General features: G+C 35.8%; 1 protein-coding gene across 3 annotated transcripts in view; it reads right to left on the bottom strand.

The window, feature by feature from the left end:
- The window catches only part of CNTN1 (contactin 1), a 327,378-nt gene that overhangs the window by 22,854 nt on the left and 290,363 nt on the right, over positions 1–14,161 (bottom strand). For all 3 annotated transcript variants that reach the window (XM_003355617.6, XM_013997945.3, XM_021092536.2), the window contains 3 exons: positions 8,847–9,033; positions 6,283–6,395; positions 5,347–5,503 (listed from right to left, as the gene is read on the bottom strand). In XM_003355617.6, the coding sequence (XP_003355665.3) occupies positions 5,347–5,503; positions 6,283–6,395; positions 8,847–9,033 (457 nt within the window). The remainder of the gene's footprint in view (positions 1–5,346; positions 5,504–6,282; positions 6,396–8,846; positions 9,034–14,161) is intronic.

Raw genomic sequence — 14,161 nt, 5'->3', positions numbered from 1 at the left:
TTTTCAGTAGATGATTCTGTTAAAGTAGATATTCTATCAGCCATTTCAATAGATAATTTCATTGGTTAATCTAATTTCTTAAGGAATCAGAAATTAGACATTTCTTTCACACCCCTTAATATCAGAAAATATCGTTGGGCCTTCTTCCAAATAAAACTTTGCCGTAACTATTGTCCACGTCTACTGTGACCACACTCGTCAATGCTCACTTCGTGTCTTGCTTGCACTAACTGCCCTCTCTATTTCCAGAGATTCACAGAGATGTTCCCCACATTTCACAAGATTCATACTTCCTTCCAAAGGACAGCTAAAATCAAACTTGTAAAATATAAATCTGATCACATCAGCCCCCATCCTAAAGTGCTTCGACTGTTTCTCATCACGTTTAGAGGAAAACCCAAAATCCTTAACCAAGACCTGTAACCCTTGTTATGACTCAGGTCCCATCTACCTCTCCAGACCCACTGAGTTCACTGTCCCCATGGTTTGCTCGGCCCCAGTCATACTACTGGTCTCCTTGCTGCCCCTTCAACACTTAGACATACTCTAGACATACTCCTAGCTGGGGGCTTTTTGTTGTTCTCATGGAAATACTTTTCTTTCCAGATAATTGCATGGACCATTCCTTCACTTTATTTGATTCTCCTTTCCATTGTGACTGCATCAGAGCAGGCTTTCCCTGCCTTTCTTATTGAAAACATAGGCCCTAGCCTTCTTCCATCATGCCTTACCGAATAACCTTCCTCTGCATTGCTTCTTCAGATACTATTTTCAGACATTATCACTATCGGACTAAATGTTATACATCAATAGATTGATTTTGCCTCCTCCCTTTAGAATGTGAGTTCCATGTAGTTTGTTTAGAGAAATAAGACTTTCCACACACACTATTTTATGGAAGTTTTCTCTTGAAATTAAGAAGGATTTTAATCCTTGTTATGGGTTGAATTTTACCCCTTAAAATTCATACATACAGCCCTAATCCCTCGTCCCTCAGAATGTGACTGTACTTGGAGAGAGCATCTTTAAGGAAGTAATTAAGTTAAAATGAGGTCATTAGGGTCTTCAAATCCAGTGTGTATACAATGTCTCCATATATCTGGAAAAGGTCGTGTAATTTGCTTTGCATCTCAGAGCAATAAAAAATTAAATTATCTTATGTTGACTCTTTCTAAAGGAGAATCTGCTTGTTCTGATCGGGTTTCAGACTTGATCTTTTCTTACCAGCCCCACCAATTCCACTTTTGTTCCACTCCAGTCTGTTTTCTGCACTATGGCAAAAAGATGTTGAATCAGACTGTACCATTCATCTCTTAAAGGCATGTCAGTGTTTTCTCACTGAACACTGAATAAAGTGCAAACTTCTGACAAATACCTATAAGGATGTGATGAGGGAGACAGAATGAGAGGAAAAGGGTGTGAGTCTGAGATGGAATCAAGGCCATTCGTGGATTTGTCTCTCTCATCTCTCCCACTCATCCCACACCTCTACACCCTGGTCACACCAGCCTCCTTCCAGCCTCTGGAACATGTCCAGCTCTTTCCTGCCATTTCCTGTGCCTGAGACTCTCAGCTCCAATTGTGTGGTCTGGCTAGCTTCTTTCCTTCAGGCTTCAGGCTAAATATCATGTAGTTAAGGGATGTTTTAAGAGTAAGTTTTATTTATCAGAGGATAAAACTATTTGCACATTCTAACACTACAGTACAGCTTCAGAGACTAAGACCCAATCTCATAAACCAAAAGTATTTTAGCTGTAGGTAAATCTTGGAGGATTACTTTTATATTTTATTTATTTTATTTATTTTTTTATTTTTTGTCTTTTGTCCTTTTTAGGGCCACACCGGTGGCATATGGAGGTTCCCAGGCTGGGGTCTAATCGGAGCTGTAGCCACCGGCCTACACCAGGGCCACAGCAATGTGGGATCTGAGCCGCGTCTGTGACCTACACCACAGCTCATGGCAACGCCGGATCCTTAACCCACTGAGCGAGGCCAGGGATCAAACCTGCAACCTCATGGTTCCTAGTCGGATTCGTTTCCACTGCGCCACGACGGTAACCCCCTTGGAGGATTACTTTTAATTTTCCTTTCTATTCTTATAATATATTCCACTGAGGAATTTTCCCATCCAATTATGATGGAGCAAAATATGTTGGGCCTATTGTGTGAACTTAAAAAATCCAACTATTATCCATGAAAAAATTAAAATTAAATTTAAAAAATTAAAAAACCAAACAAAACAAAACCTTGGGGAAGATTAAGCAGAACCTGAATTTGCTTACATGCAGAGAAGATATCCCTGGCCTGAGATAGTGATAAAATCTGCTTCGAGAAGTACTGCTCAAAACTTCTGAAGGCTAAGTAAGCCTCTGAGAACACCCTTTCCTAGGAGCTTTTAGCCCTGTCTGTCAACTGCAAGAACAACACAGGGTCATGAACAAAGCTACATTAACAATGATCAGGGCAGCGAATTTGGAGATGAGAGAAAAACATATTAGTTTGTTCAACTAACTTTTCCATTTTCATGCTTGTTACAAAACTTGGAGTCTCAAGTATAGCTGTACAGTTGGAAAGAGTTTTAAGTGGAGAGTCATCACTGAATGGTAATAAAAGGAATGTATATTTTATTTTATTTTCTTGTCTTTTTGCCTTTTCTAGGGCTGCTCCTGCAGCATATAGAGGTTCCCAGGCTAAGGGTTGAATTGGAGCTGTAGCCACCAGTCTTCGCCAGAGCCACAGCAACATGGGGTCTGAGCCATGTCTGCGACCTACACCACAGCTCACGGTAACGCCAGATCCTTAACCCACTGAGCAAGGCCAGGGATCGAACCTGCAACCTCATGGTTCCTAGTCGGATTTGTTTCCACTGCGCCACGACAGGAACTCCAAAAAGGAATATATATTTTAGAGGTAATTTTAAATATAAGCTATTTGTCAGCCTTGAAATAGGCTGAATTCATCCTCTTGAACTCTCGAATCCCACCAAATATGTAGCATAGGAAAAATATTTGGTTATTTCAAAACAAAAATTTCAAAATGGTTAGTCATTGCATTTCCTGAACAATAATATTTGATTATGTCACAATCACAAATATAAAATTTTAAAGTTATAATGATGGGCCTATAAGAATGGTATAAAACTGTAACATTATTGTCATTTAATATACCATTTCATAAATGTAGGTTAGTTAATTTTTTTATGGAAATCTGTTTTTCCAAAATATATGGGACATTTATAAAGTTCCAGATTTGGAGGTCACTTAACTATATAGCATCCTGTCATTAAAGAAGGCAGGATAAAGTAAATCTAAAGTATATCCCTCTGTCCTTCCATATATAGGATAGTGTACAACATTAGTGCTCAAAATAGTTTTGGTTTTTGAAAATGCTTATTGAGGAGATATTTTCAAATAATTTTATTTTGTTAATAGAGTAGTTTCATTTCATAAAGTATGAATTCAATCTAAACATTCCAACCGTCCTCTTGATCCTTTTATACTGTACCACTTACAGAGGCAATGAGGAAGGGAGCATGCGAGTAATGGAGTTAAACATCTACAGGTTCCACCTAGGGAATAGTTTCCAAGCCCTTTATCTCCTGCTACTGGGAAGAAGAGGACAGAGTGAAAGAACAAAATGTGTTTTTCATCAGTGTTGAAGTCAGTGGCTTTGGTTATATACTTTAACTTAATAGCTTGGAGTTACCAAAAATAGTATCTTAAATGTTTAGATTACATCATCTATGGTAACATCAAGATAAATTACAGATTTATTAGAAGACATAAAGTCAACAAAATGAATATATAGTAACTTTCAATCAAATGAAAACGATGCCTTGCTCCTTTAGAACCTACCCTAGACTTGACCGCTACCCACTTTCCAGTACAGACCGTCATCTCAATCATTCTATGATAATAACCTTGTAATTCATCTCCTCAGAACTTATTCCTCAACTATATATATTTTCCACAATCATCACAGTGATTTTTCAAATGGAAATAACTGGTCATATTATTCCCACCTTTAAGATTTCAAATGACTACTTTTTACCTATAGGAAGAAATCCAGGTCCTAAAAAGACCTTGAAAATCTTGATATGATTCAGATAGCTATAGTGTATTTATTTATTTATTATTTATTTTATTTTTTTATTTTTTATTTTTTCTGCCTTTTCTAGGGCCGCTCCCTCGGCATATGGATGTTCCCAGGCTAAGGGTTGCATCGGAGCGGTAGCTGCCGGCCTACACCACAGCTACAGCAACGCGGGATCCGAGCTGCGTCTGTGACCCACACCACAGCTCCCGGCAACGCTGGATCCTTAACCCACTGAGCAAGGGCAGGGATCAAACCTGCAACCTCATGGTTCCTAGTCGGATTCGTTAACCACTGCGCCACGACAGGAACTCCCAGCTATAGTGTATTTAAAATTAAAAGAAAAACAAAAGCACAAAATTTGCACATTCACACATAAAAGATGAAATATACACTTCTCTGTGGACATTTATCTATGATCAAAGATCCTTGTTAATCTATATTCTAAAACTTGTAAGTAAATATGTCACAGGCCAAATTAATTTATTAAAATTTATATGTAAAATATTGTAACTATCATCACCTTATTCCTAACTTGGCTCACAAAGATGTATAAAAACAACCAAAAAAGATTCTTAAAAGACAGTACAGAACATATTAGACATAAGATGTTTGTGATAAAATATTAGTGGTCTTTGCTTGCCTTGATATAATCATCCAAGAGGGAACAAACTATACCATGCACACAGAGTGAGAAAAAAGTATCAAAATTTCAACAAATATTAGAGTTCTACAAATGCAAAATAAGGAAGAAATCACTGTCTTAAATACTTATTTCAATATACCAATGCTATGAGAAATAATTAGAGTTTGCAGAAAAGTAATAGTGATACAGAGACAGGTATACTGGTAAAGGAAGGAGCTATCATCTGCTGCCTTTCTATCTTACTATGATTTTAACATGTGTAAGTTAAGGAAAGGGGGGTTCGAAGAATATTAATAGTAGTCCAATTAATTTCCTTTTGAAATTTGGATATTATTATCTAATGATCTGGTATTATGTACCATTTTATGGTGTTTTAATTATGTGACGTCCAGATAATAATCAACAAGTAGCCAACATGTTGCCAGTGTCCTTTTGTGTCTTATAAGGGGAGAAATAGCAAATTTCAGGTCATCCTTACCACTTCCAATCTACTTCCAAATGATATTGCTATGGTGTGAATATCAATCCCACATTTACCGCTTGGGAATCCATATGGCCTCAAAATTGTCCAGTACTTAATTAAAATGTGTCTTAAATGATTGGCTTACCTGAAATTTTGACTTGAGACACCACTCCATCTCCTCCATCGCTGTGTGCACGGACCTCTACAACATATTCCCCATCCCTGGGGATTGGGACTTCTATGGAGTGTTTATGAGTTGAATACAGCTTGCCATCGTGCTGGCCATCAGGCCTATAGAGTACCTTAAAAAGTTTCAAAATACATATATTTAATAAATTTGTAATAATGAGCCAGTGCTCTAACCAGAATAAAAACGCATGTACTTTTATTAATAAAACATCTTACAGTGCTATATACAACACTAGCTAGAAAATCCATGTTATTTTTAATTCACAGAAACTGATTTCACCTATTTTAAGGTGATCTAAGAGGATACATCTCAAGCATCTAAATTTTGCTTTTTGAAAGGACCTAAAACAGAGAGATGGGATGTATCTTTTTATGAAAAAGGTACAAAATTAAGGCTCTTTCAGTATATTGAAGTCATCTAAAATATTGCCTCACAATTTAAATTTTTTTCACATTAGTCCTAAAATTTGGTATCCAATGAAAACTGTGATGGTGTGTGATGTAGAGAATATATAGAAATAATCTTTTTTCCATGTTTGTTCATTTACGAAGGTATCTCAATATGTCAAATAATTCACTGTGTGCTTGGCAACACTATGTTAATCATTGCCAAACAAAAACAGGTTCTTTCTTTGTTCTTTAAGCACTAATTATTCTAACAACTCTATTTTTTAAAGCAGTTATTCTATCTTGCTCATTTGACATAGTATTTTTCTGGAATTCACTGAAGATCTTTTTTTATTTAAAAACTATGGTGAGTTTCTGATTCTGCTATACTGCTAGAACAAAAAAGTTGGATGGGTTTTGTCAAAACAACAGAAAAACCAAACATCAATCACTCTTCGTAAGAATGTAGCTTTTATGGGAAATAATCTAGTCATTTAATATATACCTTATATCCTGTCACTGTAGATTCATTTGATAGTGCAACCACATGATCCCAGGTGATTATGTAGCGTGAACCAGACCTTACCGAACTGATGATCCTTGGAGGCTGGCTTGGAGCTGTGAAAGTAATAATATGCAGCTGTTGGTCACCATATCCCAACTTCAGCTCTGCAAGCTGCATCATATCGGAAATTATAATACAATAATGAAGTGACAACAACAGCTAATTTTGATGTGTATACTATATGCCAGTCACTATGGTATGCACTTTACATTTGTAGGTTCATTTAATGCCCTTCATGGCCCTGGGAGAATAATATAATTCTCTTATTCTTTTCTCATCAACCTTCATTTGGATGTCTATCTCCACCGGTATTTTGAAATTGCTGTTCCCAAGGTCATCAATAATCTCCACCCGGCCAAATCTACTGTCATTTTTTTATTCTTTTCAAACTTAACATCTCTGGAGCATCTCACAGAAGTGACCTTCTAATTCTTTCTTGACTATCTTTTCTTAAATTAATAATGTCTTATAACCTTTCCTCTGATCTCTCAGATTGCTCCTCCTCATTACCCATCTTTTGCTAACTCCATGTCCACTGCCCAGTTTTCAAATGTTGGAATGACTTAGGACGTGATCCTGAGCACTTTCTCTCCTGTATCTATGAATCTTCCCTAACCTTATATCTGAGCCCATGGCTTTACATACGCACAATTCTATCTCAAGGTCGTCTCTCTCTTGACCGCTAAACGTCCATGACCAACTTCCTATCTCTCCCTGAAGGTCTAAAAGGTTTCTCAAATGCAATATAATCTAGACAGAACATTTACTATGTATCCCCAAATCTGCCTTTCTGTATATGACACACCCAGATCCCCAATGTCTCAAGCCAAAGTCTACTGCCTTCCATTTCCTTCATTGCCAACATTCAAATTAGCAGCGAATTGTCAATTTCGGCTCCCAGAAAATCTTCTACTTCTTTCTAGTTCTGTTATCACTTAGTGCTGACCACCATCATTTCTTCCTCAAAGAACGAAAAATCCTAGTTGGCTATGCTGCAAATTAGATGTCACTCTCTACCTTAAAATCTTCCAATAACTTATCCTTACCATGATGTATTAGACCTCTCTTAGTAGGACTCCAGCACACTTCTTCCTCCTCAATTCAGAGCTTGTGCTCTGGAACCATTGTCCTTTCTACACTTGAAACATATCAAACTCCTCCCACCTGAAGGCTTTGTACTAGTTATTTTCTCTGCCTGATACAATCTTCTCTGCAAAGTTCTCCTTCTTACTTATATCCTAGGTCAAATGGCATTTTTTTCCATGAGGACATTCCCAACCATCTGATTAGGATTTGGTTCCCACCCAAGTTATTTTCATTGTTATCTATTTGTTATATTTTATTTATTATTTATGTTTAATTGAAGTATAGTTGATTTACAATATTATTTTGGTTTCAGATGTACAACACAGTAATTCAATATTGATTATACTGCTTTAAAAGTTGTAAACTATTGGCTATGTTCCATATGCTATACAATATATCCTTACAGCTTATTTATTTTATATATAGCCGTTTGTACCTCTTAATCGTGTACCCTTATCTTGCTTCATCCTCCTAGCCTTTCCACACTGGCAACCATTGTTTGTCTTCTATATCTCTGTATCTGTGAGTCTGCTTATGTACTGCTAAACCCATTTTTTTTTTTTTTTGTTTTATAAGTTGTTCCACATGTTATATGATATCATACAGTTTTTGGCTTTCTCTGTCTGACTTATTTCACTAAGCATAATACCTTCCAAGTCCATCCATGTTGTTGCAAAAGGCAAAATTTCATTCTTTATTAATGCCTGAGTAAGTGACAGAGACAGATCTGAAATGTTTGTCTGACACCAAAGTCTGTATCTTACCACCATATTCTATTATCTCATTGGGACTTTCTTTTTCCCCAAGTAAATTTCATAAAATTTCAAACTTTAATGGTAATCATGTCCGCAAATTCTTGTGAAGCTTCCCCTCTTCTTTCTATTCAATTTGGGTTCAAGAAGGAGCTATCAAAGTGAAGCCAGGGAGATGTGAATTTGACCAGAAAATGTGAGCAGGGCAGGTAACCTTGTTATATTAGCAATAAGAACATGCCGTGATTAGAGTGAACATAATGCTACATTTAACATGCAAGTGCATTGTGCAATGATGAAAGTTTATAAATCAAAGCACAGAACAATTAGAGCATTTTCATTTTTCTCATGCAAACCCAAGTTTAAAATAATAACAAATCAATTATCTAACGAAGCAAAATTTGGGTGATTATTTTGTAATTTCGTTTCTGTAATGGAACATTAAATGTGCAGACTTATTCACATTTTTTCATCATCTACAATAAGTAACCATGTTTTTGTTTTTTGCTTTATGTTTCTATAAAGCTTGTGTGATTTTAGAGGTTAAAATTGAAAACCAATTGTGCTCAGGCTGTAAGGTAGTTAATTTCTCTCAAATATACTTGCATAGTGTTTGACTCAATTAGGAGTTTTTGACCAGTCCAAAATGCAAATGTTGAAACTCACGTGCTTTCTTGGTGAAGGTTTCAATCATATCACTGGGAGGTCCACACCCTGCACTATTGCAGGCCCTCACTTCCACAAAGTACTGGGTGTCAGGGAGAAGGTTCTCCAGCCTGGCTGAGTATTCTTGGCTAGTGACTTGAACTCTGTGTGCAGCCGCTTCTTTGTCATGGGCAGCCCAGTATCGAATCTGCAAATATTCAAGCTGAGTAATGTTTTTTCATGATTCAGACACTTCAGTTATAAAAGAAATTGCTTTCAACTGGCTGGGACACCATTACTATTGGCTGAGCCTCATATTCTCAAATGTTAATTAACGTTACACTTCGGTCAGTCTTAGAATATGGCAAGGCACACAATGCAGATCTGATAAAAGATGTCAAAGGCAAATTAAAGACTCACCTCACTGCCTGAAGTAGTCATACATAGATGAAAAAAAGAGAAAAAGCAAACAAACAAAAAAAACTTTGCATAAAATTTACTCTCAAAATATAAAACTGGTCTTTTTTTGGAAGCATTTGCCACAATAACTTTTATCATTTACTTCCTGCTTTATTTCTGCCTACATGATTTCAAATTTGTTAATGGCCACTGATAAACAAAAATAGTCATGTGGTCTAAAACATGTTAGCACAATTACTTTCTGACATCTTAAGAAGTCTGTATATAAAATTATTTCCTTTGAACCTATATAGAGGCCAAATATCAAAGAAATATTATACTGAATAACTTCATTAATTGTAGAAATTATTTATATTCAAAATAAATTTAAAAACTTTCACCCACGTTGTGACTGGAAATTACTATTACCAACCAACATGTCAGTGACAGCCTTCCTTGTCTCTAAAAGTTTAAGTAAAAGCTACAAATTGTAATTTTCATTCCTCAAATAAGCTGTTTTATTGGTTATAAATTTACAGTTAGATCTAAGTTATAAATAAAAAGGAAAGGATGGCTTATAAGTATACTGCTATTTTATATTTTAAATGCCCTGTCTATAAAACAATGTGATTTTAATTTCATAAATAACCAAGACACTAGATAATAATATCTAATAATTATATAAACTTGAAGTTTTTATTTACACAAGCACATATGAACCCATTATAACAGGGAACTGAATGGCTAAAATTTCCTTAGTGAGGTTTAAATGTAGAATGAGTACATTTCAGAAAAAAAGGCTAGTTATTAATTGCTTATTGATTTCCTCTGAAATATTCTAAATTTATTTACTAGTGCTCATTTTTTCTGATGCCAATGATATTAATTCCTAATAGTTTTGATAGAATCTCTTTGGTATTTCTCCCTTCTGACCAAAGGATGGTTTTGGAACTAAGGAAGTAGAATTACACCAGGTGGCTCCAAAGGCAGATTTCAGTTGGCAGAGAAGAACCTTGATAAGGATGGGAGCCACATTGTAAAGGCATGAGTTTCTTAGTGCTGGAAGCGTTCAGGTAGTGACTACGTCATCTGAAAATGAGAAAGATGACCTACATTTTATTGGGCACTTGAACTGTGTAACATGCAAGGCCTTGTCCATTGCTTGACTGAAGAGTTTATGAACATTTATATTCTAATTAAATGCCAGGTGTTAAAACAGAATCCACCAGATGCATTTTCTTCTCAACAAACCTAGAATGTTACCCTGTTTTATGGCAACCAAAATTGAAGTTCCAGAGGTTCAGGCTTTTTTTTTTTTTTTTTTGTCTTTTTGCTATTTCTTGGGCTGCTTCCGCAGCATATGGAGGTTCCCAGGCTAGGGGTCGAATCAGAGCTGTAGCCACCAGCCTACACCAGAGCCACAGCAACACGGGATCCAAGCCATGTCTGCAACCTACACCACAGCTCACGGCAACGCCGGATCCTTAACCCACTGAGCAAGGCCAGGATCGAACCTGAAACCTCATGGTTCCTAGTCGGATTCGTTAACCACTGCACCACGACGGGAACTCCCAGGCATTTTTTATATGGATACTTGCTGACTGAAGTATATACCATATTTTAAAATCTTAATTCCATCATAACAACTTTTCCATTCAGTTTAAAGACAAAAAGTTTTTTAACTAGATTAATACAGACTACTTCTAAAAGACACCATGTTCAAAAGTGAGGTATTAAAGCAACAAAAATTTTGGACATTTCACCCAAAATTCCATGACATATTTTGGCAACACACCAAAAAAAGAATAAAATTTTCTTTAATTTACTCTTTGTACCTATAGCCTAAATGACCAATTACTTTATTCATTTGGTTTTTGGCAGGAATCTGTGTTATTTAGTCTCCACTGAAATTCACAATAAATTTAAGTGGTTCCTTAGTTATGCTTTAGTAACTAGGGAGCAAAAAAAAAAAAAAAGTTATTGAGTGTACCATGTAATCTCTGATTTTCTCATTTTAAAATATGAGATTTGTAAGACATTTTCACACTATATTTAACCTTTACTAATTAAAGCATCTATAAAAATTATTTTGATTGAATAATCCATCTCTCTTTAATGTTTTCAAAAAATCCTAAAATACATAGTAGGTGGATGTATGTAAAATATGGCATCATTTTTTTCATCTGAATCAGCCACTGGCCATGCACCTAGAGATAACTTCCAAATAGATGATTTGGGCTACTACCTTTGGATCTCCACAGTGAGCTGCCTATTGTGGTGAAGAACCAACATTAATCTGTGAGAAAACTGCTTGGAGTGAAGGGTTCAACTTATAGTCGTGGAGCAGAACAAGTGCACCGCCTTTGACTAATCACTAGGGAGACCAAAAGAGCCTGGATGAACTAGCAGAAAAATAAATAAATAAATGAAGCAGGTCCTTCTTTATGGAAAGTAGACTATAAATTTATTTTCACATGCTAGAACAACATGCAGTGTATTTATTGCTATTTAATGCTGTGACATTATATAAATTTAGCTATTTACATGATCCTAAAATCTCCACAACACCCATGTCTAGCGTTAACCTATTATAGTGCTTACTAAATAATTATGGAATTGCCTCGTTACTGGTCTCTACTATTGATAGATTATAACCTCCTCGAAGACAGGTCCTCATTATTTTCAAACACTGTGAACACAGGACTGCATTTGGTGTACGGCGCTCATTCATTCATTGAACAACTATTTACTATTTTGTACCAGCCACTGTGCTTGGTGCTGAGAATACAGTAGAGAACAAAGCAAACATGTTTTTGTCTTCTCAGATATTATAAAAAAAGGAAAAAATCAAAATGTTTAAGTTCACATAAAATTACTAATATCTTTTTTTTTTTTTTTTTCTTTTTTGGCCACCCCATAGCATGTGGAATTCCTGGGCTAGGGATCAGATCTGAACTGTAATTGTGACCTGTGGTGCACTTGCGGCAACGCTGGATCCTTTAACCCACTGTGCAGGGCTGGGATCGAACATGCATCCAGATACCCAGAGACACTATTGATCCTGTTGCACCACAGTGGAACTCCAAATTACCAATATATTTGATGGAGAGATCTAAGTGTAAAATTTTGCCCCAAGAAAATTTACTCTTTGCAAACAGTATTAGGAAGCTAAAAAGAAGGGCCTCAGAGAAAGAGCTAGCTCATATTTCAATAAGGAATAATTACACTTTCCATACATTTATGAGCTACAATAACACTACTTTTGTGCAAAGATAGCAGTTTGTACAAATTTAAGAAATTTGTAGGAAAAACAACACTTTACTCTTCATTTTCTCCAAAGAGGCTTAGAATAAAGAACTGGATTTTACAATTACAGAAGTGCTTAAGGATGTTTGGCACTTTTAAAAATTACGCTTGCTCCATTTTATTATTTTCTATTTCAGTACATTTTTGTATCAGATTTCCAAATTCTCTTTAAATACGGAATTTTCCAAAAAAAAATCTTCTGACAACTGAATATTTTTTTGTTAAGATTATTGTTTTTAAACCTAAATATTTAAAATACTTAACATATTGAAATATTTAAAGTATTTAATATATTTAATTAACATTCAATTGATTATTTTATTTAATGATTATCAAATAATTGTTTAATTTAAATATTTAAAATATTTAGGAGAAAAATGAGGATTTTGATCAAAAAAGTTTGATCTCTGAAAAGATAATATATAATAACTTTATATTATCCAGATCCCAGAGTAATTCAAACATTAGTACATTATTAGTACATTCTATGGGTTAGGAATAGCAATAATATGAATCATTTAAAATCTGTATTCTTATACACCTCTTGGCTATTCAAAGTTCTTCTTTATTCTAACCATCAGTGCAGGAAACAAAACAATTCTATGCAGGATTCAACCCCAGCATCCCATACGTACTACCAGTTAGCATGTCACCTGTGCTAGTGCACTAACCTGTCACTCCCTGTCTTGGATCATCCTTGATGCTGCAGTGTGAACCTAGCCCTGAAGTTAGTGGGAGGGAGAAGAGAGGTGATGCTCTGGGGCCACTCTTAACCAATGGAGAACAGGAGTGGATGAACCCTTCCCCTTTCACCCCGTGTAAGGCTATTCTGAATCACATTTATGAAGCATCTCAGTGATCCCGAGGGATGGAGTACAAGTTGCCCATGGTTGCTGCCAACAGGATAAAGCATTTTTCTAAACAAGCTTCTCCCTCTCCTATTCACTTTGCTTTTCCCTCGTATCTGCTCCCTGGGATCATATTTAAACAAACAAAACAATCATAACAGCGACAACAACACTAACTGTTTCCACATGTGTATGATAGACTCTGCTTTCGGGAGATCCAGATGAAGGCAGACAACTTCTCCAAAATAAGAAAATCAAGCACTTCCTAAACATGAGCTTATGCACACCATCATAATTTAACCTTTAAAGACATCTGAGTAAACTGCTCAGGATTGATAATCTTTTAAGATAATTATGAAATCAATCATCTTCCTTGATTTTTGATTCAGTTGCTAAGGGTTTTTTTTTATTTATTCCTGATGGCATATATTACGTGTTTTTGTTGAGTGAATTCTTAACCTGCTGGGAAAGTCTTTTGTGGATTCCTGGGTAGGAACATAAAGTTCGAATATGCCTTTCATAGGAAACACTTCTTGCTTTCTTCTAGTTCGCCTACACTTCAGGAAATTAAGATTAAGATAAGATTAGATGTGGGGACTCTTTAGGAAACATAGGACAAAAAGGATAAAACTTAAACATTCTATAAGATACACTTTAAAATCACAAGGGAAGAGAAGATCATTTTTAAACCCAACTGCCTACAATTCTCATTTGAAATGTCAGGAAATTAACCTTGAAATGGTGTCAATCATACAGGATTTGGGCTTCTGCAGCTTTTTATGT

This window comes from Sus scrofa, chromosome 5 (assembly GCF_054392235.1).
Source record: "Sus scrofa isolate SSC_HxYL_T2T_F1_AM1 chromosome 5, Sscrofa_HxYL_maternal_Yorkshire_Landrace_v2.0, whole genome shotgun sequence".
Lineage (NCBI taxonomy): Eukaryota > Metazoa > Chordata > Mammalia > Artiodactyla > Suidae > Sus > Sus scrofa.
This window is presented reverse-complemented; position numbering and strand designations above follow the sequence as displayed.